The 27,272-nt window shown below is 43.3% G+C and overlaps 1 protein-coding gene across 7 annotated transcripts in view; it reads right to left on the minus strand.

The window, feature by feature from the left end:
* Nucleotides 1-27,272, minus strand: part of st18 (ST18 C2H2C-type zinc finger transcription factor) — a 476,845-nt gene that overhangs the window by 441,904 nt on the left and 7,669 nt on the right. For all 7 annotated transcript variants that reach the window (XM_068031828.1, XM_068031829.1, XM_068031824.1 and 4 more), the window contains exon 2: nucleotides 22,041-22,168. In XM_068031828.1, the coding sequence (XP_067887929.1) occupies nucleotides 22,041-22,163 (123 nt within the window). In that variant the 5' untranslated portion in view covers nucleotides 22,164-22,168. The remainder of the gene's footprint in view (nucleotides 1-22,040; nucleotides 22,169-27,272) is intronic.

The following is a 27,272-nucleotide window of genomic DNA, read 5'->3' on the forward strand; positions in this document are numbered from 1 at the left end:
CAGTTAAGTTTCTGGTCAATGGTAACTCCCAGGATGTTGATGGTGGGGAATTCAGTGATAATAATGCCGTTGAATGTCAAGGAGAGATGGTTAGATTCTCTCTTGTTGGAGATGGTCATTGTCTAGCACCTGTGCGGCGTGCATGTTACTTGCCACTTTTCAGCCCAAGCCTGAATGTTCTCTAGGTCTTGTTGCCTACAGGCATGGATTGCTTTATGAGTTGTGAATAGTACTGAACACGGTACCATCACTGTATCATTTCATGATTCTATGTTCAGGCATCTTCTTTCAGGATATAAAGTATTGCAGAGGAAGATTTTCCATAGATTGCTCCAGAAACTTCCGAGTCACTAGTTCAAAAACCATATTAGGCCACATGACAAGCATCATTTCCCCAAACAAGAAAGCACTATTCCAATTCAGCCAATGTTACTCATGAGCTGATCAGCACTCCAGAAATATAGGTCCTCCAGTGATGGGAGCCCACCCACCATCCTTAATTGGCCCATCCTCGGAAAATCGTGTCAGGTGACTCTTTCCGACATAGTGTGGGGTTGGGAGCTGGATTTGATCCCAGCATCAGGGACCTGACCCTAAAAGAAAAGTCCTCTCCCATGTGTCTGAAAAGTGAGTCATTGAAATATGTTTTCTTTTACTGATTTGCTTTTTTTGCAAATTACCTTCCCCTGCTCATCGAGAAAATCATGAAAATTCCAGCTATGTGAACTGTTCTGATGAAACTGATGGTTCCAAAGGATTGGAACTTGCTCCATGTGATCTCCATGGCACTTGTCTTCATTTAAACATTTAATACTGTATCCATCCTTTTAGATATTCTTCAGTCATTTAAACTTTTAACACTCCCAGCTTAGAGGTATGATATTTACTCCAGCTATAACTCGAGCTGAATAATTACCTGCTGGAAGAGTGGAGAATGGAGGCATGGACTGTAAAATTATACACTTTAAAGAAAATTACCCTCATTACAGTACACTTCACAGAAAAAGCTTCTACTGAAATGAATTAGGGAAATGCTGGACTTTTGAAAACCTATATATTTGAAAGGGGTAGACACTTAAATGGAGTAAACTGAACAAGGCTGTCACTGATGTATATTTGGCTGTCATATTTTCCTAGCCTGTATTTGTACTGCCTCTTAACCCCAAAAAACTGTAGTAATTCATATAAATCTGCAATGCAACAGAAAAGCCACACTTTCTATGAAGACAAGTGCACTCAATATCATAGTTCCTGATATACAAATCAAAAATGTTCATAATAGTTCTGTCTTGACAATATTCTTATCTAATTTTTCATAATCTAGAACATTCATTTTTTTCTAGGGCTTAAAGTGGAAGTTAGTCAAAATGTATTATCCCACCACTACCTCAGTGTAAATTATTATGGTTAATATGCAAGATAAGAGTTCATGGAGTTGGGGATAATATATTAGCATGGACGGAGGATTGATGAATGGAATGGAAGCAGAGAATATGGATAAACGGGGCATTTTCAAGTTGGCAGGCTGTAACTAATGGATTTACGCAAGGATCAGGTCTGAGGCCTCAGCTATTTACAATCTATATTAATGGCTTAGACAAAGAGACTGAGAGTAATGTATCCAAATTTGCTGATGATACAAAGCTAGGTGGGAATGTAAGCTGTGAGGAAGACAAAAAGAGGCTGAAAAGAGATTTTGACAGGTTAAGTGAGTGGGCAACAAGGTGGCAGATGTTAATTATTTATCAAAGAACAAGAAAGAACAAAGAACAGTACAGCACAGGAACAGGCCATTCGGCCCTCCAAGCCTGCGCCGATCTTGATGCATGACTAAAAAGAGGGACCGTATCCCTCTATTCCCATCCTATTTATGTATTTGTCAAGATGCCTCTTAAACGTCGCTATCGTACCTGCTTCCACCACCTCCCCCGGCAGCAAGTTCCAGGCACTCACCACCCTCTGTGTAAAGAACTTGCCTCGCACATCCCTCTAAACTTTGCCCCTCTCACCTTAAACCTATGTCCCCTAGTAACTGACTCTTGCACCCTGGGAAAAAGCTTCTGACTATCCACTCTGTCCATGCCGCTCATAACTTTGTAAATCTCTATCATGTCACCCCTCCAACTCCGTCGTTCCAGTGAAAACAATCCGAGTTTATCCAAACTGTCCTCATAGCTAATGCCCTCCAGACCATGCAACATCCTGGTAAACCTCTGCTGTACCCTCTCCAAAGCCTCCACGTCCTTCTGGTAATGTGGCGACCAGAATTGCACGCAATATTCTAAGTGTGGCCTAACTAAAGTTCTGTACAGCTGCAGCATGACTTGCCAATTTTTATACTCTATGCCCCGACTGATGAAGGCAAGCATGCCGTATGCCTTCTTGACTACCTTATCCACCTGCGTTGCCACTTTCAGTGTCCTGTGGTCCTGTAAGCCCAGATCTCTCTGCCTGTCAATACTCCTAAGGGTTCTGCCATTTACTGTATACTTCCCACCTGCATTACATCTTCCAAAATGCATTCCCTCACATTTGTCCGGATTAAACTCCATCTGCCATTTCTCCGCCCAAGTCTCCAACCGATCTATATCCTGCTGTATCCTCTGACAATCCTCACCACTATCCGCAACTCCACCAACCTTTGTGTCGTCCGCAAACTTACTAATCAGACCAGCTACATTTTCCTCCAAATCATTTAAATATAATACAAACAGCAAAGGTCCCAGCACTGATCCCTGCGGAACACCACTAGTCACAACCCTCCATTCAGAAAAGCACCCTTCCACTGCTACCCTCTGTCTTCTATGACAGAGCCAGTTCTGTATCCATCTTGCCAGCTCACCTCTGATCCCGTGTGACTTCACCTTTTGTACCAGTCTGCCATGAGGGACCTTGTCAAAGGCTTTACTGAAGTCCATATCGATAACATCATCAACACCCTTCCTTCATCAATCATCTTTGTCACTTCCTCAAAAAACTCAATCAAATTAGTGAGACACGACCTCCCCTTCACAAAACCATGCTGCCTCTTGCTAATAAGTTTGTTTGTTTCCAAATGGGAGTAAATCCTGTCCTGAAGAATCCTCTCTAATAATCTCCCTACCACTGACGTAAGGCTCACCGGCCTATAATTTCCTGGATTATCCTTGCTACCCTTCTTAAACAAAGGAACAACATTGGCTATTCTCCAGTCCTCTGGGACCTCACCTGTAGCCAATGAGGATGCAAAGATTTCTGTCAAGGCCCCAGCAATTTCTTCCCTTGCCTCCCTCAGTATTCTGGGGTAGATCCCATCAGGCCCTGGGGACTTATCTACCTTAATGCTTTGCAAGACACCCAACACCTCCTCCTTTTTGATAATGAGATGACTGAGACTATCTACACTCCCTTCCCTAGGCTCATCATCCACCAAGTCCTTCTCTTTGGTGAATACTGATGCAAAGTACTCATTTAGTACCTCACCCATTTCCTCTGGCTCCACACATAGATTCCTATCTCTGTCCTTGAGTGGGCCAACCCTTTCCCTGGTTACCCTCTTGCTCTTTATATATGTATAAAAAGCCTTGGGATTTTCCTTAATCCTGTTTGCCAATGACTTTTCATGACCCCTTTTAGCCCTCCTGACTCCTTGCCTAAGTTCCTTTCTACTGTCTTTATATTCCTCAAGGGATTCGTCTGTTCCTAGCCTTCCAGCCCTTACGAATGTTTCCTTTTTCTTTTTGACTAGGCTCACAATATCCCGCGTTATCCAAGGTTCCCGAAACTTGCCAAACTTATCCTTCTTCCTCATAGGAACATGCTGGTCCTGGATTCCAATCAACTGACATTTGAAAGACTCCCCCATGTCAGATGTTGATTTACCCTCAAACAGCCGCCCCCAATCTAAATTCTTCAGTTCCTGCCTAATATTGTTATAATTATCCTTCCCCCAATTTAGCACCTTCACCCGAGGACTACTCTTATCCTTATCCACAAGTACCTTAAAACTTATAGAATTATGGTCACTGTTCCCGAAATGCGCCCCCTACTGAAACTTCGAGCACCTGGCCGGGCTCATTCCCCAATACCAGGTTCAGTACAGCCCCATCCCTAGTTGGACTATCTACATATTGTTTGAAGAAGCCCGCCTGGATGCTCCTTACAAATTCTGCCCCATCCAAGCCTCTAGCACTAAGTGAGTCCCAGTCAATATAGGGGAAGTTAAAATCACCCACCACTACAACCCTGTTACCTTTACATCTTTCCAAAATCTGTCTACATATCTGCTCCTCTACCTCCCGCTGGCTATTGGGAGGCCTGCAGAAAACCCCCAACATCGCGACTGCACCCTTCCTATTCCTGAGCTCCACCCATATTGCCTCGCTGCACGACCCCTCCGAGGTGTCCTCCCGCAGTACAGCTGTGATATTCTCCTGAACAAGTAATGCAACTCCCCCACCCCTTTTACATTCCCCTCAAGCTTCTAAATCCTGGAACATTTAGCTGCCAATGCTGTCCTTCCCTCAACCAAGTCTCTGTATTCGCAACAACATCATAGTTCCAAGTACTAATCTAAGCTCTAAGTTCATCTGCCTTACCTGTTATACTTCTCGCATTGAAACAAATGCACTTCAGACCAGCAGTCCCGCTGTGCTCCGCAACATCTCCCTGCCTGCTCTTCCTCTTAGTCTTACTGACCTTATTTACTAGTTGCCCCTCATTTATTTCACTTGCTGTCCTACTGCTCTGGTTCCCACCCCCCTGCCACACTAGTTTAAACCCTCCTGAGTGATGCTAGCAAATCTTGCATCCAGGATATTTGTGCCCCTCCAGTTTAGATGCAACCCGTCCTTCTTGTACAGGTCCCATGTGTCCTTGAAGAGATCTCAATGGTCCAGATATCTGAAACCCTCCCTTCTACACCAGCTGTTCAGCCACATGTTTAGCTGCATTATCTTCCTATTTCTAGCCTCACTGGCACATGGCACAGGGAGTAATCCCAAGATTACAACCCTAGAGGTCCTGTCTTTTAACTTTCTACCTAACTCCCTAAACTCCCCCTACAGGACCTCGTCACTCTGCCTGCCTATGTCATTGGTACCGATGTGTACCACAATGTCTGGCTATTCACCCTCCCCTAAAGTGTATTTAATTAAATGCAGGTTGAGGGCATTAATTGGGACCTTACTTAAGCATATATAAAGAGACACTTACTAAAACTGTGTGGGGGGTTGAGTTAGGAGGTAAATGCTTGTAATCTTTTGCCTTGTAAATAAAGATAAGACTGAGTAAAGATTGGCTCCAGTATCATACTTCACCATCTGGCTTTCTGGAATATAACATGGTAGCAGAGGATGGTTGCCTAAAGGTGAAGGATGGAAAAAAAAAAATTCAGACATAAAACTACAATCCTTGTAGCTGTCATGAGAATGGGAGAAAGCAAGTGTAAATCGTTGAGGTATGATTACCCTCTGATGTTCTCGGAGTCTGAACCATATAACTAGTGGAAGAATGAAGTGAATCCATGGACATGGGTTATGTTGCTAGCAAAGGAGAGACAAGGTATAGCCTTTGCATTGTTGTTTCCTACCAGCAGTAAAATCAGAAACAAAGTATTTTGTGAGCTGGATGCCCATCAGTTGAATACTGATGAAAGTTTGGCTCTGCTATTCGAGTTCTTAGCTGAAATTTACAAAAACGTTTGCCTGTTAAATGCCTATGAGGCCTTGATAGATTTTGGAAAAGAGATGGTTATTGAATGGAGGAATATCTCATGGACTTTAACAGACTGTATAGCAGATTGAGGAAATTCAATTTAGAGATTCCTGGTTCAGTGTGAGCATTTAAATTACTGGGTTGTGCTAAGTGCCGTCTATGGACAGGCTCCTGTTTCCAACTGGAGTTCAGTTCTCCGAGAGATTCCCTATTGGATCAGATGTCTGCTGCCTTGAAAAAGAATTCCTGGGGTAACAATTATTTCCTGCAGCCTTTGTGGAACAAACAGCACATTGTGCAGTGACACAAAGAATGGAGGACTCAATGATTAGCAGATTTCAAAATGGTCCAGATACTGGACACAGGCACCAGCATAACGGTAGAGTTACAGACATTCAGGATGAAAGCATTTTCACCAGATCTGGCTATTACAACAGAAGACCGTATTGGAACAGCAATAATAGATGAATGAATCCCAAGAATGCCGAAGGAAAAGTTGTGAGGTACTTCAGATGTGACTCGAAGTATCATTATGCTATAAACGGTCCAAAGTGCAGAGGCTGTCCTCAACAGGACACATGACAGAGAATTCTGAGGCAGAAGATGAAGATAATGATGAATCTGAATGATTTGTACTGGTCACAAGGAGTATGGGGCTGAATTTTACAGACCCCTGCGTTGGGGGTCATGGCGGGGTGGGGGGGTGCCGGAAAATGCCTTCAGGAGAAGCCCGCCATGGACCTTGACACCAGGAAGGCCCGGCCCGACATTGCTGTCGGCGGCAGGACCTTGTGGCACGCCCCTGCCGCTCGGCAAGAGGAGCCCAGTGTAAATATGTAAATTAATTTAAATAAAGGAATAAATTATCTTTACACTCCCGCTGTCTGTCCCGGTGTGAAATTCGTGCTGGTGGCCAGCACTCCTGTGACTTCAGATCCCAGTCCAGGAATTGGAGGTGGAACACTGGTGGGTATGGGGGGAACAGGTAAGTTTTTATCTGGGGGGGACGGCGGTTGGTGAGCAGGGTCACTGTCAAATCATTGGTGTAGGGGATGGTGGGAAGGAGTAAAGTGTAAAGTTAATGCACTTTGGTGAGGGGGGGGTGTTGAGGGAGGTCAGGTGCACAAGGTAAGTGTTTTGCGGGGGAGAGGGTAGGTAATTAAATCTATGGTTATTGGCGGGGTGGGAGAGGGGCAAGATCAATTTTTCTAACTTTTTAAACTCACAGTGGCGCAGTGGTTGGCACCGGAGCCTCACAGCTCCAGCGACCCGGGTTCAATTCTGGGTACTGCCTGTGTGGAGTTTGCAAGTTCTCCCTGTGTCTGCGTGGGTTTCCTCCGGGTGCTCCGGTTTCCTCCCACAAGCCAAAAGACTTGCAGGTTGGTAGGTAAATTGGCCATTATAAATTGCCCCGAGTATAGGTAGGTGGTAGGGAAATATAGGGACAGGTGGGGATGTGGTAGGAATATGGGATTAGTGTAGGATTAGTATATATGGGTGGTTGATGGTCAGCACAGACTCGGTGGGCCGAAGGGCCTGTTTCAGTGCTGTAACTCTAAACTAAACAAACTGTCTTTAAATTGAATGTAGGGCTTGAAGTCCTTTAAAAATGGCATCAGCACCTGCGCAAAGGCAGCTGGCGCCATTGCTGGGGATGGACAGCCACGCCCCCCACCCCTCCCCGCCCACGTCATCGGGGTGGGCAGTCCGCCCAGACTATTTAAATTAGCCACCGCGCTTAATATGGTGGCGGCTCCATGACGTGCTGCCCGCGCGGGCAGACTGCCATTGTTTTCATCCGCTGCCGATTATAGTGGCGCATGTATATATTCCAGCCCATGGTCTTATTCAACTGTGCTGTGCTAGATAGTGCTTGTACTTCAGCAGTATGTAGAACAGATTGGCTAAAATGTTACCTAGATTCACTCAGGAGTGAGGATTGACACAAGATTAAGGAGTATAAAAGTACTACTTGCTGCAGGTTTGGTGATGGCAACACACTGAGATCACTAAAGAGAGTTGTCTTCTTCTTCTTTGGCTTCCTTGTCTCGGGAGATAATGGGTAAGTGCCTGGAGGTGGTCAGTGGTTTGTGGAGCAGTGCCTGGAGTGGCTATAAAGGCCAATACCAGAGTGACAGACTCTTCCACAGGTGCTGCAGATAAAATTGGTTGTCAGGGCTGTTTCGCAGTTGGCTCTGCCCTTGCGCATCTGTCTTTTTTCCTGCCAACTGCAAAGTCTCTTCGACTCGCCACACTTTAGCCCCGCCTTTATGGCTGCCCGCCAGCTCTGGCGATCGCTGGCAACTGACTCGCACGACTTGTGATCAATGTCACAGGACTTCATGTCATGCTTGCAGACGTCTTTAAAGCGGAGACATGGACGGCCGGTGGGTCTGATACCAGTGACTAGCTCGCTGTACAATGTGTCTTTGGGGATCCTGCCATCTTCCATGCGGCTCACATGGCCAAGCCATCTCAAGCGCCGCTGACTCAGTAGGCTGTAAAAGCTGGGGATGTTGGCCGCCTCGAGGACTTCTGTGTTGGAGATACGGTCCTGCCACCTGATGCCAAGGATTCTCCGGAGGCAGCGAAGATGGAATGATTTGAGACGTCACTCTTGGCTGACATACGTTGTCCAGGCCTCGCTGCTGTAGAGCAAGGTACTGAGGACACAGGCTTGATACACTCGGACTTTTGTGTTCCGTGTCAGTGCACCATTTTCCCACACTCTCTTGGCCAGTCTGGACACAGCAGTGGAAGCCTTTCCCATGCGCTTGTTGATTTCTGCATCGTGAGACAGGTTACTGGTGATAGTTGAGCCTAGGTAGGTGAACTCTTGAACCACTTCCAGAGCGTGGTCACCGATATTGATGGATGGAGCATTTCTGACGTCCTGTCCCATGATGTTCGTTTGCTTGAGGCTGATGGTTAGGCCAAATTCGTTGCAGGCAGCCGCAAACCTGTCGATGAGACTCTGCAGACCCTCTTCAGTGTGAGATGTTAATGCAGCATCGTCAGCAAAGAGAAGTTCCCTGATGAGGACTTCCCGTACTTTGGTCTTCGCTCTTAGACGGGCAAGGTTGTACAACCTGCCACCTGATCTTGCATGGAGGAAAATTCCTTCTTCTGAAGACTTGAACGCATGTGAGAGCAGCAGGGAGAAGAAAATCCCAAGCAGTGTAGGTGCGAGAACACAACCCTGTTTCACGCCACTCAGGATAGGAAAGGAGTCTGATGAGGCGAAGCTATGCTGAATTGTGCCTTTCATATTGTCATGGAATGAGGTGATGATACTTAGTAGCTTTGGTGGACATCCGATCTTTTCTAGTAGTCGGAAGAGACCACGACTGCTGACGAGGTCAAAGGCTTTGGTGAGATCAATGAAAGCAACGTAGAGGGGCATCTGTTGTTCATGGCATTTCTCTTGTAGCTGGTGAAGGGAGAACAGCATGTCAATGGTGGATCTCTGTGCTCGAAAGCTGCACTGTGCCTCAGGGTAGACACGCTTAGCCAGCTTCTGGAGTCTATTTAAAATGGCCCGAACGAAGACTGTCCCCACTGTGCTGAGCAGGGAGATTCCACGGTAGTTGTTGCAGTCACCGCGGTTACCTTTGTTTTTATAGACGGTGATGATATTGGCATCGCGCATGTCCTGTGGTACTGCTCCCTCATCTCAGCACAGGCAAAGCAGTTCGTAGAGTGCTGATAGTATAGCAGACTTGGCACTCTTAATTATTTCAGGGCTAATGCCGTCCTTCCCAGGGGCTTTTCCGCTGGCTAGAGAATCAATGGCATTACTGAGTTCCGATTTTGTTGGCTGTACGTCCAGCTCATCCATGACTGGTAGAGGCTGGGCTGCATTGAGGGCGGTCTCAGTGACAACATTCTCCCTGGAGTACAGTTCTAGGTCGTGCTCAACCCAGCGTCCATTTGCTTGCGTCGGTCAGTGATTGTGTCCCCTGTTTTAGATTTGAGGGGTGTGATCTTCTTGATGGTTGGCCCAAAAGCTCTCTTCATGCCATCATACATTCCTCTGATGTTTCCGGTGTCTGAGACCAGCTGAATATGACTGCGCCTGGCTGTTCTTTGAGCAGCGCTTCTGGCTGTTTTAAGTGCTACGGATGTTAACTCGCTGGGGGCTTTCTTGTAGTTCAACAGTGCAATGCGCTTAGCGGCTATGACAGGTTCCAGCTCTTCAAAGTAAGATTGAAACCAGTCTGCATTCCACTTCACGCGTTTGCCATAGGTGGTCATAGCTGACTCATTGATGGCGTTTCTGATGTGGGCCACTTGGTCTCTGCATCCCCTGTGGGAGTGTTTTAAAGGACTTTTTCAAGTGAATTTAGAAATTTTTGTAACAGCTGTGGATAAGAAATTCTGCTCGTGTTGATGCGCGGGTGGCCCTTCTGCTTGGAGTGATGCAGCTTCTTTGGTTTGAGTCTAACCTTGCTGCACACCAGGGAGTGGTCAGTGTCGCAGTCCGCACTGTGGAAGCTGGGTATGGTTTGAATGCTGTTGAAAGAGGCTCGCCTTGTGACGATGAGGTCCAGCTGGTGCCAACGACGTGATCTTGGATGCCTCCAAGAAACCTGGTGACAGGGTTCATTGTGAAAGAACGAGTTGGTGATGCAGAGGTTATGATAGGTACACAACTCAAGCAGTCTCTGTCCCTTCTCATTTCTCCTTCCAATGCCATAGCGCCCAAGGCAGGAGGGCCATGAGTCATGGTCGGCCCCAACCCTGGCATTAAAGTCCCCCAGCAGGAACAGATTTTCGGTATTGGGGATGCTACTAATGATATTATGGAGTTTTCGTAAAACTGGTCTTTAGCTTCAGGTGGGGAGCTGAGTGTTGGAGCATAGATGCTGAGTAGGTGTACTGGACCAGAGGCGGTGAGCAGTCGGATGGACAGTATGCATTCTGAGCCATTTGAAGGTGGCTGAGCAAAGAGTTTCTGATGGCGAAGCCCACTCCATGCTGTCTTGGTTCTTCAGGATTCCTACCCTGCCAGTAGAAGGTGTAGTCTTGCTCTCTTAGAGATCCGCTCGCAGGGAGGCATGTCTCCTGAAGTGCTGCAATGTCCACATTAAGTCTACTGAGCTCGTTGTTAATGATGGCGGTCTTCCGAGAATCGTTGATTTGTGTAAGTTCTTCCGACAGGTCAGGACACATAGTTCTGACGTTCCAGCTTGCAAAACGAAGGGCTGGTACCTTTTTTCCTTTTTCTTGTAAATTCCATGTAAAATAGCTGGATTAAGCCACTTTATCGGTACTGAAGTAGTCTCTAGTGAGATACCTTTGCTGTTGAGTAACCTTCTATGAAAAAGGCACAAATGAAACTTGACATGAAGCATAACAAGGCAATTGTTTTTGGAAAATCAATGGATCTGCAGTTTACCCAATCAGGACATTATTGTAGAAACCTGATGTTTCTGGTCAGTGTTAGAGAAGCATTAGTGGCATCAGGTGAAAAGAATCAGAGAGGTAAAAAAGCACAGAGCTGAAACGTAAACTCTGTTTCTCTCTATGCAGATGCTGCCAGACCTGCTGAGTATTTCTGGCACTTTCTGTTCTCATTTCAGAGTTCCAGCATCCACAGTATTTTGCTCTTATTTTAGGTAAAAAAGCAAATTGTCTTCATGTCACACAGACAATCTGCTCACCCTTGTCAAAGATTTTAAAAAACCCTGCTAAAGGATGTAGGTGTGATTAATGAAGAGTATCCAAGGCTAATGCAAGAGATTTGTGAGAAGTGTGAAATCTGTAAAAAAAAAATCAGAGGATGCTGCCATGTCCTATTGTAAGCCTTCCATGGCATGTGACTTTAACGAGACAGTTGCCTTGGATCGAAAGATATAGGACACAGAAAACTATTGTCATTCTACATTTTATAGACTTAGCAACCAGAATTTGTCTTTCTACAATAATACACAGCAAGGAAAAAAGGGTGATTACAGACAAAGTCATGGAGAAATGAACAAGGTCTGGACTTGGGGCACCAGCTAAGTTCCTGACTGATAACGGAAGGGAATTTGCCAATGAGTTTAGAGACATGCGTGAAAACATGAAAATTATGGTCATGAATACCGCAGCTGGAAGTCCTTTCAGCAGTGGACTCTGTGAAAGGAATTGTGTGGTGATCGATAAAATACTGCATACAATCTTAGCTGATCAATCACACTACAAGTTAACAGCTACCCTGGAATGGGCAGTTCATGCAAAGAATTGGCTTCAGATGGTTGGAGGATATAGTCCCTATCAATTGGTCTATGCGCAAAATCCCAAATTGCCTTTTGTGCTGTATGATAGTCCTCCAAACTCACCATGAGGGAGACCATAAAATACTGCCCATTGTGTGTCGTGTTAGTCTCCATATTTATTTAAGGGAGGATATACTTGCATTGGAGCCAGTACAGTGAAAGTTCACTAGATTGGTCCCTGGGATGAGAGGGTTGTCCTATGATGATAGGCTGAGCAAATTGGGCCTATACTTTCTGGAGTTTAGAAGTGAGAGGTGATCTCATTAAAACATACAAGATTCTGAAGAGGCTTGATAGGGTAGACACTGAATGGTTCCCTGGCTGGGTAATGTACAACACTGGGGCAGAGACTCGGCATAAGGGGTCAATCATGTATGATTGAGATAAAATGAAATTTCTTCACTCAGAGGGCTTTGAATCTTTGGAATTCTCTACTCAACAGGATTATGGATACTCCATTGTTGAGTATATTCAAAACTGTGATAGACAGATTATTGGCCTTTCATGGAATCCAGGAGTATGGAGAGTGGGCGGGTAAGTGGAGTTGAGGCAGAAGATCAGTCATGATTTCATTGAATAGTAGAGCAGGCTCAAGAGGCCATATGGTCTACTCCTGTTCCGATTTCTTGTCTTATCTTATTACATGGAAGTCTCTCCCAGAAACAGTGATAGAAACAGAATCCATAATAGCTTTTATTAGAAAAGTGGATAAGTATTGAATAATATTTTAAAGGGAATTAGATCAAGATAGTTCTTTCAGACAGCTGGCACAGACATAATGGGACACCTTGCTGTGAAATTCTATCATAGCTGTCTGTGATAAAATTCCATTTGTATATCATCAAGATGTAAAAGGAAGGCATTCAGTTCATCCTAAGTCAGCCATCAGAAAAGATCCTATAGTCCTCCATCACAGCATCAAACAGTTTCTTATATAGGGTTTTCCCTCCAATACCTAAAAGCCCATTCTATGTGGCAATCACTCTTATATGAAGAACTTCCTGACATCAATCCCAAATTTGCCTTTTACTAGTCTTCACTCGACCTTCTGTTAGGGTTTAATTTGAAACTATGGATCCATTCTAAGTTGCTTCTTTCAAAGCAGGGGTTCATGTTTTTCCAGTCTTTATTCATAACTCAGTCCTACAAAACTGTTACCGTGAGGTGAAGGATAAGGCAGATAAGTGAACTGTTTTTCTTCACCAAAACCCAAGAATGCACTTAGATTTTTTTTTCACACCTACCCCTCTATCTACCAATTACAATAAGTTTCTTGTTTCTAATGTTTATATTAAGAAATCAAATGGATGACATTTAAGGGAGGGAGTTAGGGCTTAATTTAGAACCAGCACGAAATGGCATTTGGCTTCAATGCATAGGGCCAGCACTCATTAGGTACTTTTTTTCTATAATTAGTCTTGTGGTTAGTGCACTTTTTGTGTGCATAAGTACAAAAACAGCAATTGCTTCAGCTAGTGATGACATACATGATGTGGGTCTTCCTGAATTCACAGGAGGAATACATTTGTGTAAAGGTTTAGAAGGTTGCACTGCTCAGGTCGAGAACTGCTGAACGTTAGCACAGAGGGAGGAAAGATTCCTGGAACATACTTTCCAGAAGATGGGCAATTCATAGGTCAAGACAAACATTTTGGTACTTTTCTTTTGTTGCTATAAATACACTTCACTTTTTAAAATTTTGCTTACTGCTTTTTCTTTGCTTAGTTTGTCTCTTCTTTCCCTTTAAACTACCTGCTTACACCTTGTATCCTGCATCCTCCTTGCTACACTGTAAATAACTTCACCCTTACCTTCTTGTGGGGCAATCTAGAACAAGAGGTCATAGTTTTAGGATAAGGGGTAGCAGAATTAAAACAGAGATGAGGAGAAATTACTTCTCTCAAAGGGTCGTGAATCTCTGGAATTCACTACCCCAGAGTGTGGTGGATGCCGGGACATTGGGTAAATTTACGGAAGAGATAGACAGATTTTTTAATTAGAAATGGGTTGAAGGTTTATGGAGAATGGGCAGGAAAGTGGAGTTGAGGCCAAGATGAGATCAGCCATGATCGTATTGAATGGCGGAGATGGCTCGAGGGGCTGAATTGCCTACTCCTGCTCCTAGTTCTTATGTTCTTAACCAAGTGATGAGCATTGACCTTTTTTAACTATCAAATAAACTCAGATGGAGATAGCTTAGAAATGTAATATGTATTATTAAAAATTATTTAAAAAAGATAGTCACTCCTTTTTCCTTCACTGTCTTTCTTTCTCTTCTCAGCTTAATAAATTTTCCAAAATTTATAGAAAAGCGGATGGATAATCAGAGCACTAATAATTTTTTGCTCTCGCTCACATGCAACCACACACTCTTTGTTTAAAAAAAAATACAGTTTTTTGTTTAACAAATCAAATATCTCACGAGGTGACCACTAACAGTCTCCTTTCTTTCTTGCAGGGCAAGCTTTCAGACAAAGCAGCGTTGACAGCAAGTGTCCAGTTAGGTCCTTTCGCAGATCTAGGAGGCTGTCACAGAATATAGGAATGCGTTGCATCAGATGCAAGAGACAAGGCTGGAGGACATGTCTTGCAGGGTTCTTGACTATTTATACTCTTTCTCTACTGACTGAAATCTCACCCTCACATGCAAGACAAAGTGCAGCAGTATCTAGCAGTCACTCATCTGCCTCTGCTAAAAATTGCACCATAGGTTAGCAGGACCATAAGAAAAGCAAACTAAGCACTAGGCTTTATTTCTAGAGGGATAGAATTGAAAAGTAGGGAGGTTATGCTAAACCTGTATCGAACCTTCGTTAGACCACACTTAAAATACTGTGTGCAGTTCTGATTGCCATATTATAGAAGGGATATAGAGGCACTAGAGAGGGTACAGAGAAGATTTACAAGGAAGATACCAGAAATGTGTGGATATACATATCAGAAGAGGATTGGCTGGCTGGATCTCTTCTCTCTTGAAAAAAGGCTGAGAGGTGACCAAATAGAGGTCTTGAAAATTATGAAAGGTTTTAATAAGCGTGGATACAGAGAGAATGTTTCCTCTAGTGGGGCATAACATAATTAGAGGTCATCATTATAAGTTACTCACCAAGATATCCAATTGGAAATTCAGAAGAAACTTCTTTACCCAAAGAATGGTGAGCATGTGAATTCACTACCACAGGGAGTGGTTGAAGCAAATAGTATTGATGCATTTAAGGGGAAGCTAGATAAGCATATCAGGGAGAAGGGAATAGAGGATTATGATAATAGATTAGATGAGGAAAGATGAGAGGAGGCTCGAATAGACAAAGACACCAGCATGGACTGGTTGGGCTGAATGGCCTATTTCTGTGCCATATATCCTATGTAATCCTATGTACGCTTATCCTTGACACTAAATCTTAATCCTTGTTTCTTTATTCCCTTTTAGGTGAAACAATTGTACATCATTCAGAGGCTGAGGAGCTGGAAGAGGGCAGCATGCATGATAAGACAGTGTCACTCAATCTTAACTAAACAAGTATAAAAGCAAAATACTGCGGATGCTGGAAATCTGAAACAAAAACAAGAAATGCTGGAATCACTCAGCAGGTCTGGCAGCATCTGTGGAAAGAGAAGCAGAGTTAACGTTTCGGGTCAGTGACCCGGAACGTTAACTCTGCTTCTCTTTCCACAGATGCTGCCAGACCTGCTGAGTGATTCCAGCATTTCTTGTTTTTGCTTAACTAAACAAGTATTAGCTCAAAGACTGACACTATGAGTACTATGTGGGATAAGCTGGAGCGATTTGAACAGGGACACTCACCCAGCATAGTATGCAAGAGTATGGATGGAGGAACAACTCAACAAACAGACTGCTTGAGGAAGAGCTTGCACCTTAGCCCTGCTGCAGAAGACACAGATAAAGATCCAGAGAACACTTGCCTACTTCAAAAAACTAATTTCTATACACCAGGTCCTTTTAAGTGCACTGGGAAGCCTGCCAGCATACAATGGCAAAGTGTATGGAGGAGTCCAGCTTCAGCTTGTGTGGGTTATCCAGCATGACTTTCAGCCCACGCAGTCAACCGTGGAGTGAGTGGTCAGCTCTATGAACATTGCAGTGAGATCCACAATGATGAAGCCTTTGGTGACAGCTTCACTGGGCATTCAGTTTTCAGCTATCATGCCTCTGGGGTCTAACATCTCCTCAGGCTTTCAATCCACGAAAAAGAGCATGAATAGGGGCTTACAGAGCATCATACATTCCTTCAATCTGTTCTCAAAACGGTCCTAATTCAGACACTGGCCTTCTCTTTGCATATTTTAAAGGCAAGCCCTAATTTCAGAGAGGTGTAATGAATGTATTTCATGTGCACTTCCAGCACAACATGTGCTACAGTGAAATTATCATGTGGAACAGTGATTTAACACCAGAAAAATGCAATTGAATTTCTATCTCTTCAACTCAAGTCTACATGTTCCAAGTGCATGTCAGTGATGTGGAACCTTGCCCATGGCCAATGAACATCCCAAAAATTACCAGCAATGTACCCAAGAATTTTTCAGATGTACTGGCAATAATCAAGGATCCTCACCATTAGTGTTTACATAGAAAATTACCTCCATCTGTCATCCATTTTTCCCATTATGTGAAATGGGGAATCAACACGAAAACATCAGTTATTATGAAGAGTGATTATGTGCTAAATTATGTGATGACTATTTTAAATCCAACTTTGGATTCACAGAATATGAATTATGAAGGCCCTGCCTCCAGCCAACAGATTCCTGACACCGAATTGTCAACTCAGCCAGTGATGCTAGTCACCATTCCCAAAGCTCCAGTAAATAGACTTCCTCATCCTCTTGCACCTGAACTTTAATGCTGCAACCTCAAAGCTCTTGCTCCATCGCATGCGCATATGGCAGCTGCCAAGAATCATCAGCTCTATTTTTCCACTTTCCTCTTCCTGACCTTGCTCTCTCCTTTTTCCTCCCCCTCTCATCTATCTCACCCTTATTTTTGCCTTCTTTGCATCCCCAAGCCTCCCAACCAACTGTTCCATGACTACTCTGTTCTTTAAGCTAAGTTCTTCTCCTTCTGCTGCTCTAAGTACTTATTCTACTGGATTAACAAACTGCCTCAATCTGGGCATCCTTTGCCACATTTCTCACAGCACTTGCCTATAGCTGTATTACAACCTTAACTGTCTCAATTCCCTGACTGATGCATTTCTCAACTGCTTCGATACTCTGGAATTAATCTCTCAAACATCCTTCCCATTTCATTCTTTGCTTGCAAGTTTATCAATCCCTCCTCTGCCAAGAATCTCACAACATCTGTCCTGACCTGTCAAGCTGACAACCAACCATTTTCCCCAAACTCATCTTGTAAATTGTTCACACTATTGCGAGTAAAGCCAGCCCAATCTGATCTCATCTTGGAGGCAGGTATCAATATCCTGAGCCTGACTGAAAACTTCCCTTTGACCAAGGCAATCTCATCTGGCTTTAGGTTCCATCAAGTCCCTCATTCATGTCACTGCAGTGTCAAAGTGTCGTTCTCTAGATCCTGTTCGGCACATCACTAGTCCTCTGGCTACTTCTCCATAACTGAAAAACTTCTTCTCCACCACCTCTTCCATTTATTCTTTAGGATTATACTTGCCTGCTGCTTCCCTAAGCATCCAAGGGATTTTGTTACCAAAACCTCCTGTCTGAGTAATTCTGCTTTCTTGGCACTGAGTGACTCCTTTTCCTTAGTGATTTTAATCTCCATTTAAACTGACCTTTGCTGACTTTCTTGCTCTACTCATCTCCCTCTCCACATCAAGAAAATCCCCCCTCCCCTACACATACTCAGCATGTCATCATATCTGGCCTCACAGTTCTCTACCCTCGACTGGGAGCTCTCTGAATACATCCTCATCTTCATTTTTCCATTCACAAGCAACCTCCTTCACTGTCACTTACTTCCACCACTGCCAATTCAGTCTCATGTGTCCTCTCTAACTCTAAACTGCCTCTCCTCTGGTCTACCACCTGCAATTATATCTATGCTTCAGCTCATCAGCTCTACAATTGATTCACCTCCTTCAGTGCTCTTGTCCCCTCAAATCCTGGATGGTCCTTCACCCTGACTAATTTCCCGATACAACAGTCACCTAAATGATTTCAAACCTGCAGGCCATAAGCTTAAAAACACTTACTAATTGACCATGTGATGCACCAGCAGATCTGAATGGACCACTTCCAGTTTAATGTTGAAGAAACCAGAACAGCTGCTCCCTCAGGCTGACTTACAGAATGCAGAAGTTCATTATTCATCTTGAAACTCAAGTTTACCACTTTCCTTATGGTCCTTCCTACCTTAGCCTTCAACAAGTTACGACTCATTCAAAATAACATAGTTTGCAACCTCAGTCACACAATGTCCCATAGTACCCAGCACCAACTCTTCAAAGATGACTGGTTCTCCACACCTGAGGAATTTTAAAACTGTTATCTATATCTGTGGAATTCTCTACCCCAGAGGGCTGTGGAAGCTCAATCATTGAGCATGTACAAAACAGAAATCAATAGATTTCTGAATACTCACTACATCAAGGGCTATGGGGATAGTGAGAAAAAATGGTGTAGATGTAGATGATCAGCCATGATCTGTTTAAATGGTGGAGCAGGCTTGATGGGCCAATTGGCCTACTCCTGCTCCTATTTTCTATGATCCTTTGACCCTCCATACCCTTGTATCACCACACCCTCCTGATTGCCTCCAGGCTTTTATCACTGCATACACTCCCAATTCCTCTAACACTGCTTGTTCTCTGCTCTTTCTACACTACCAGTGGTAGACAGGAACATTGGAAGATAGGAACAGGAGTAGGCCATTCAACCCCTCGAGCCTGTCCCGCCATTCAATGAGATCATGGCTGATCCGCGGCCTAACTCCATATACCTGCCTTTGGCCCATATCCCTTAATATCTTTGCTTAACAAAAATCTATCTATCTCAGATTTAAAATTAACAACTGTTCTAGCTTCAACTGCTGTTTGTGGGAGAGAGTTCCAAACCTCTATCACCCTATGCGTGAAGAAGTGCTTCCTAACATCTCTCCTAAACGGTCTGCTCCTAATTTTTAGACAATGCCCCCTAGTTTTAGAATCTCCAACCAGTGGAAATAGTTTATCTTTTTCTAGCCTGTTTTTTCCTGTTAATATCTTGAAGACTTCGATCAGACCACTCCTTAACCTTCTAAATTCTAGCGAAAACAGGCCTAATTTGTGTAATCTTCCATGTAACTTAACCCCTGCAGTCCAGGTATCATTCTTGTAAACCTATGTTGCACTCCCTCCAAGGCCAATACATCCTTTCTAAGGTGTGGTGCCCAAAACTGCTCACTGTACTTCAAGTGGGGTCTAACCAGGGTTTTGTACAGCTGCAGCATAACCTCTGTGTCTTTATACTCCAATCCTCTAGATATAAAGACTAGCATTCCATTAGCCTTTTTGATTATTTTATGCATTTGCTCATGGCATTTTAAAGATCCAAGCACCTGAACCCCCAAATCTCTTTGGATATCCACTGTACTTAACCTGTTCCCATTTAGAAAGTACCCTGCTCTATCCTTTTATGTTCCAAAATAGATAACCTCACACTTGCCCACATTGAATTCCATCTGCCACAGTTTTGCCCACTCACCGAGTCTGTCAATATCTCCTTGCAATTTTATGCTATCAAAGAACAAAGAACAAAGAAAATTACAGCACAGGAACAGGCCCTTCGGCCCTCCAAGCCTGCGCTGATCCAGATCCTCTATCTAAACATGTCGCCTATTTTATAAGGGTCTGTATCTCTTTGCTTCCTGCCCATTCATGTATCTGTCTAGATACATCTTAAAAGACGCTATCGTGTTCGCATCTACCACCTCCGCTGGCAACGCGTTCCAGGCACCCACCACCCTCTGCATAAAGAAATTTCCACGCATATCCCCCCTAAACTTTTCCCCTCTCACTTTGAACTCATGACCCCTAGTATTTGAATCCCCCACTCTGGGAAAAAGCTTCTTGCTATCCAACCTGTCTATACCTCTCATGATTTTGTACACCTCAATCAGGTCCCCCCTCAACCTCCGCCTTTCTAATGAAAATAATCCTAATCTACTCAACTTCTCTTCATAGCTAGCACCCTCCATACCAGGCAACATCCTGGTGAACCTCCTCTGCACCCTCTCCAAAGCATCCACATCCTTTTGGTAATGTGGCGACCAGAACTGCACGCAGTATTCCAAATGTGGCCGAACCAAAGTCCTATACAACTGTAACATGACCTGCCAACTCTTGTACTCAATACCCCGTCCGATGAAGGAAAGCATGCCGTACGCCTTCTTGACCACTCTATTGACCTGTGTTGCCACCTTCAGGGAACAATGGACCTGAACACCCAAATCTCTCTGTACATCAATTTTCCCCAGAACTTTTCCATTTACTGAATAGTTCACTCTTGAATTGGATCTTCCAAAATGCATCACCTCGCATTTGCCCTGATTGAACTCCATCTGCCATTTCTCTGCCCAACTCTCCAATCTATCTATATTCTGCTGTATTCTCTGACAGTCCCCTTCACTATCTGCTACTCCACCAATCTTAGTGTCGTCTGCAAACTTGCTAATCAGACCACCTATACTTTCCTCCAAATCATTTATGTATATCACAAACAACAGTGGTCCCAGCACGGATCCCTGTGGAACACCACTGGTCACACGTCTCCATTTTGAGAAACTCCCTTCCACTGCTACTCTCTGACTCCTGTTGCCCAGCCAGTTCTTTATCCATCTAGCTAGTACACCCTGGATCCCATGCGACTTCACTTTCTCCATCAGCCTACCATGGGGCACCTTATCAAATGCCTTACTGAAGTCCATGTATATGACATCTACAGCCCTTCCCTCATCATTCAACTTTGTCACTTCCTCAAAGAATTCTATTAAGTTGGTAAGACATGACCTTCCCTGCACAAAACCATGTTGCCTATCACTGATAAGCCCATTTTCTTCCAAATGGGAATAGATCCTATCCCTCAGTATCTTCTCCAGCAGCCTCCCCACCACTGACATCAGGCTCACCGGTCTATAATTACCTGGATTATCCCTACTACCCTTCTTAAACAAGGGGACAACATTAGCAATTCTCCAGTCCTCCGGGACCTCACCCGTGTTTAAGGATGCTGCAAAGATATCTGATAAGGCCCCAGCTATCATCTAGACTGTCTACAGTGCCGCCTTACTTTGTATAATCAGCAAATTTGGATATATGACTTACTATGCCATCATCCATGTGCATTCAACCTCCTATCCTCTAAAAATTTTTGGTTAATTTCTGCGCCACATCCCCCCATGCTTAAAATAATACTTTGAAAAGACTTTTTCTTTACCATGGTTTTGCCCCCACCATTATCTTGATTTCCTTTTTTACCCTTCCTGCTTACATCCATTGTGTTTTTCCTCCTTAAAGAAAACTGCTTTGTTTTCCTGCATGAGGACTGCTACAGAAATGCAAGTTATTGGTGACACTATGAACACTATTCATCCCTTTTGTTGAATAAACACATATATGGAAGGTGATATTTACCTTACTTGGCCTACTCATGCTCCTATTTCTTATGTTTGTATATTTTTAAAACTCGCTAGATATGTTATCCTCTTCAGTGGACACTGCCAGCCATGCTATCTTGTGGGAAGCCACTGGAGCACATACCATGTACCTCCACACTCCCCCACCATACCTCACCCTGAGGCAGGCACCCCAAATTTGGTGACAACCTCAATATGCTCATGACTCAAGAAACAGGCCTGGGTCACAGGCCCACCTGACAGGCAGCTGAAAGTCCCACTGTGCCATATTTCTGGCAGCAGAGCGGGAGTTGAGGATAATCCAGGCCATTATCATTGTTAGTGTTTATTCCATAATGGTTTTAGCAAAATGGTATTGCCTGATAACTCAAGTAATGTACTTGTTATAAAACTCTCATTTTTCTCAGCTACAGAGTAATATAAGTATTCTTATTACAAATGTGAACACAGTCAGGGTTTGAAAACCATTACTTTACCTTGCAACTAGTCTTATTTTCAGGTTCCAGAAGCGTCGTGTCAGGCTTGACCTCAGGCTGAGTGACCCCTCTAAACTTTCTTGAGAATGTACATCCAAACGTTTTAGAATTCTTCTTTCTCATTTTTCCTGCATTAACAAATAATAAATTAATAACTTCGCAACACAATGGGGGTGAATTTCAAACTGGGCAGACAGTAGGTGGCTCAATTGCAGTGCCAGCATGATGTGGTTCCGTGGGGAAAGCTCAGTGATTTTGGTCATTGGCTTCATCATAATAAAACTGCCAAGTTGCCAGTGCTAAATGAGCATTGGCAGGCAGGTTGTCAATCAGAGGGGGGCTGGGGAGAGGGGGACGAAGGAGACATGAAATTTAATGGCTTCTTCATGGAACCGAGCTGGCAGTGGACAGGATGATTTTTGTGGAATCAGGCAAAGCATGCTCCTCCTGGTCTCCCAAAAATCATTCAAAAAATCTTAACCTTACTGTTTTTGGAATGGCCTTCACCAGTCACTTGAAGGCCTGCTAGTTAGGCTGCTATTTGTCCAGTTCCAGTGGGCGGGGCTTGTGCAGCATGTCATCCACCCAGTGGATGAGTAAAATTGCATCAAGATCCTAAATATATTTAAGGTCCCAATTTAAATACATTGATGAAGTTCCTGCCCATTTGGGACCACTCCAAAATTGCAACGGGCTTGAAGATGGTGGTCCATTGGTGGGAAGATTTTTTTTGGCCGTTTGTTTTGTTATCAGCCCATTCCTGCCAAAAAATGCGACAATAGTAAGATGAAATGCAGCCCCAATAACATTGAGCAAATTGACTCAATTTTGGGGGTAAATTTGTTGGACTCGAGTTTCTGCTGGGTGTACAATTGGGAAAGTGCACCTGGAATGCATGGCACACTGTGCCAGTGTTGCCAAAGTGAAGTTATGCCTGAATATCTGTTCAAACTTATTTTCATAAATCCAAACATAAAATCTCCCACAAATCAGCACAATTGAACAACGTTATCAATCATAATTGATTATTGGCTGGAACATGGCCAATGGGGCCTCAAAGCGTCAGAATTAAATAAATTTAAACTGAAAATTTGTTCAAATAATTGCTGCAGATGAGGAAACAGACCAATCAGTGGTTTCAGTTGACTGCTGCTTACAGGTGTTATCTACCAACCTCAGATCAATTGACTGATATTGAACTCTTTTAAATTGAATGCAAAATAATTGAAAATAATTGTAGCATCAACATTAGAAATAGACCTGGGTGAGGCTTCAATTGACTACTGGTCACTGCAGCTGCATGTCATTAATAATGGTTAAATAGGACCATGGATGCCTGCCTGCCTGAAATTGTAGGTACATTATGATGAACAGGCCCAAACAGGTGCATTTAGCAGTAACTCACTATGCCAACCTGGGGGCCTGGCCAGTTTTGTGGGTGGAGATTCCTTCAGGCAAATTGATTTTTAAACCAGCAGCAACTTGAGTGGAAATAGTTATGGGAAATGTCACTTGCATTTTAAATTCTTCAATCATTTGTGCTATTTCAGTCAATTCCACCAGATTGCACTGATATCTGGGTAGAAGATATGTGGAAACTCTAGGTCATTATTTTTATCAAAATAACATATTAGTGCTTAAGAATCAAGCAATTTGTTTACCATTGATATTCACAGTGATAGTTAACACCTGCAAGATAGCTATGACACAGTTTGGAGCAGGATAAGGCTGCATCTGCAAAAATGGCAATGATGTGCTTTTAACCCAATAAACCCATCCTACCCTGGCCACTGTATAAATCTGAAGGCCCCAAAGAAAATGAGGAGAGATCAGTTATGGATTCCTTGCTTGGAAGTATGGTTTTTTTTATCCTAATATTCAACCTGAATAGCACTTTGGCCTCCCCCCATCAAAATCGCAGTGAATTATCTGGTACCTCTTCAGTGCAAGTGCCTCTCTGGCACTTTTCCAGCTACATGCTTTAAACACCAAACATTAAAACAATCTCAGTTGGGACAGGGACAACTGCCTTTCCAAGCAAAAAATACAAGTCCTGTCCTGCTGCACTTCTAGTGCCTGAGCAGTGAGCCAGTAAATCTGGTCCCTAATGTAGGATCCCATAGTCAAATAAATCCTAGAGCCTCTGAAGTCAGCTGTGATAAAGGACACAATGCATAGGCATTATTGTATGGAATTTTATTAAGAAATTAATCACACATTTTATAGATTCTGAACATCTACTGATGCCCTAACGGCTAACACTTGAATTTTCACCTCGAACAAAACCCCTTAATATTGACTTACTCCCAAATCAATTAGCCTTGCTTGGTTTCTGCAGACAGCATGCCTACCTTTCTTTCGTGTTAGATATAATGAAGAGCCAACTACCTCTACTTTGACCTTAGTTTTTCAATCAAACATATAAAGTAAAAACAGAAATTCTCCTCTTTATCATAACAGGCACACTTCCATAAGTCCTCACATAGGACGTTCCCATTCTTGGTAAAGTCATCAAGCCAGGCACTTCCTCAGAGAAAGAAAATTCAATAAGATCACTGTGGAGTATTCTGTAAAGTTCCTGAAACATTTTTTGTTTCACTGCTAAGAAGTTTTCTCTCTTTTTTCCTCCTCTTAATCCTACTCTTTATCAAACATTCACTCTGTATTCTTCCTCGAACACAACAGACAAACTTAGAGAAATGATGGTATTGGGAATTGCAGTAATGAAACCTATCTTCCACCATTCAGTGGGACTGCATGCTGAAATATCAATACACTGTACAACCATCCTGCTTAACGATGGATATATATGGGGGAGTGCATAACTCCCATATAGTTTGCAGTGGCCAGTTACCAACTACTCATGTCCAAGATCTATGAGCAGGTCATCTGCTCATTCAATTCCTCAGAGGATATTGCACACCATGGATTGAAACATGGAAGGGGAAAATAATTTCCAAAAGATAACTGAAAATACAACAGAATAACAGACTCCAAATAACTCTTGTATTTCCCTAATTTGTTTACTATTCATTTCTCATCACTGCTTGTATCAATTTCTGTAATTACATGAGTATGTGCATATTATCCTTGAAATGATTTGCATATATTATCGCAACATATTCTAAACACTGAAACTGGTTTTCCCTTGAAATTCTGTTTTAAGAGAATATTCAAAGTATAAACCCACCCTCCCCAGCAGCAGCCTCAGTAGTAGTTACATAGCTTGCAGGTGCACCAAAACTATTCAGCAGGAAGAATAACACACTGGCTGCGAAACTGGGCTCCGTAATATCACTGGCACTATAGAATAGAATCATATAAAGTTTAAAGCATGGAAAGAGGCCACTTGGCCCATCGTGTCTGTGCTCACCAAAAAACATATTCTAACCTCACCTTCCAGCATTTTGTCCATAGCCCTGCAGATTACGGCTCTTGAGGTGCATATCCAGACTCCTTTTGAATGAGTTGAGGGTTTCTGCCTCTACTACCCTTTCAGGCAGTGAGTTCCAGACCCTCACCACCCTCTGCGTGAAAAAGGTTTTCCTCATCTCTCCTCTAATTTTTCTACCAATCACTTTAAATGTATGCCCCCTAGTCACTGACCTCTCTGCTAAGGTGAATAGAACCTTCACCTTCACTTTATTCAGGCCCATCAAAATTTTGTACATTTCAATCAGATCTCCCCTCAGCCTTCTCTATTACAAGGAGAACAACCCCATCCTATCCAATCTTTCCTCATAGCAGCATTTTTCCAGTCTTGGCAACATCCTCGTAAATCTCCTCTGTACCCTCTCTAGTGCAATTACATCCTTTCTGTAATGAGGTGACCAGAACTGCACACAGTACTCAAGTTGTGGCCTAACCAATGAGTTATACAGTTCCAGCATAACCTCCCTGCTCTTGTATTCTATACCTCGGCTAATAATTGAAAGGATTCCATATGCCTTCTTAACTACCTTATCAACCTGTCCTGCTATCTTCAAGGATCTATGGCCATTCACTCCAAGGTCCATCACTTCATCTACACTTCTCAGTATTTTCCCATTAATTGTGTATTCCTTTGCCTTGTTTGACCTCCCCAAATGCATCACCTCACACTTCTCCTAGTTGAATTCCATTTGCCACTTTTCTGCCCATCTGACCAGACCATCAATATCTTCCTGCAGCCTACAGCTATCCCCCTCGCTAGCTACCACATGGCTAATCTTTGTGTCATCTACAAACTTCTTGAGCATGCCCCCTACATTTACGTCCAAATTGTTAATATACACCACAAAAGGCAGGAGATCCAGTATTGAGCCCTGCGGAACACCAGTGGAAACAGCTCTCCATTTGCTAAAACAGCCATCAACAATTACTCTTTGTTTCCTGCCACTGAGCCAATTTTGTATCCATCTTGCTGCATTTTCCTGGATCCCATGGGATTTATTTTCTTTTTAACCAGTCTGCCATGTGGGACCTTGTCAAAAGCCTTGCTAAAATCCATGTAGACAGCATCAATGCACTACCCTCATTTATCTTCCTTGTTACTTCTTCAAAAAATTCGATCAAGTTCATCAAACAAGATCTTCCCTTAACAAATCCATGCTGACTATCCTTGATTAACCTGTGCCTTTCTAAGTTACAGTTTATCCTGTCTCTCAGAATAGATTCCAATAATTTGCTCACTACTGAAGTTAGACTGACTGGCTTGTAATTATTCGTTCTACCCTTCGCTCCCTTTTTAAACAGAGGTACAACGTTTATAGTTCTACAATCCTCCGGCACCACACCTGTATCCAGTGAAGACTGGAAGATGATGGTCAGACCCTCTGCTATTCCTCTCTTGCTTCTTTTAACAGCCGAGGATACATTTCATCTGGCCCGGGTGATTTATCAACTCTCAAGGATGCTAATCCCATTAATACTTCCTCTCCCCCTATGTTTATCACATCCAATACTTCACACTCTTCCTCCTGAACTACAATATCTGCATCATCCCCCTCTTTTGTGAAGACAGATGCAAAGTATTCATTAAGAACCAAACCAATATCTTCCACCTCCACACATAGGTTACCTTTTTGGTCTTTTATGGACCCTACTCTCTCCTTAGTTATACTCTTACTCTTAATGTATTGATGTAACATCTTTGGTTCACCTTGATTTTGCTTGCCAATATTATTTCATCCCCTCTCTTTGCTTTCTTAATTTCCTTTTTGATTATGGAAGCCCCAAAGGCCTAAAATGGCA

Source organism: Heterodontus francisci, chromosome 5 (assembly GCF_036365525.1).
Source record: "Heterodontus francisci isolate sHetFra1 chromosome 5, sHetFra1.hap1, whole genome shotgun sequence".
In the NCBI taxonomy this organism is placed as follows: Eukaryota; Metazoa; Chordata; class Chondrichthyes; order Heterodontiformes; family Heterodontidae; genus Heterodontus; species Heterodontus francisci.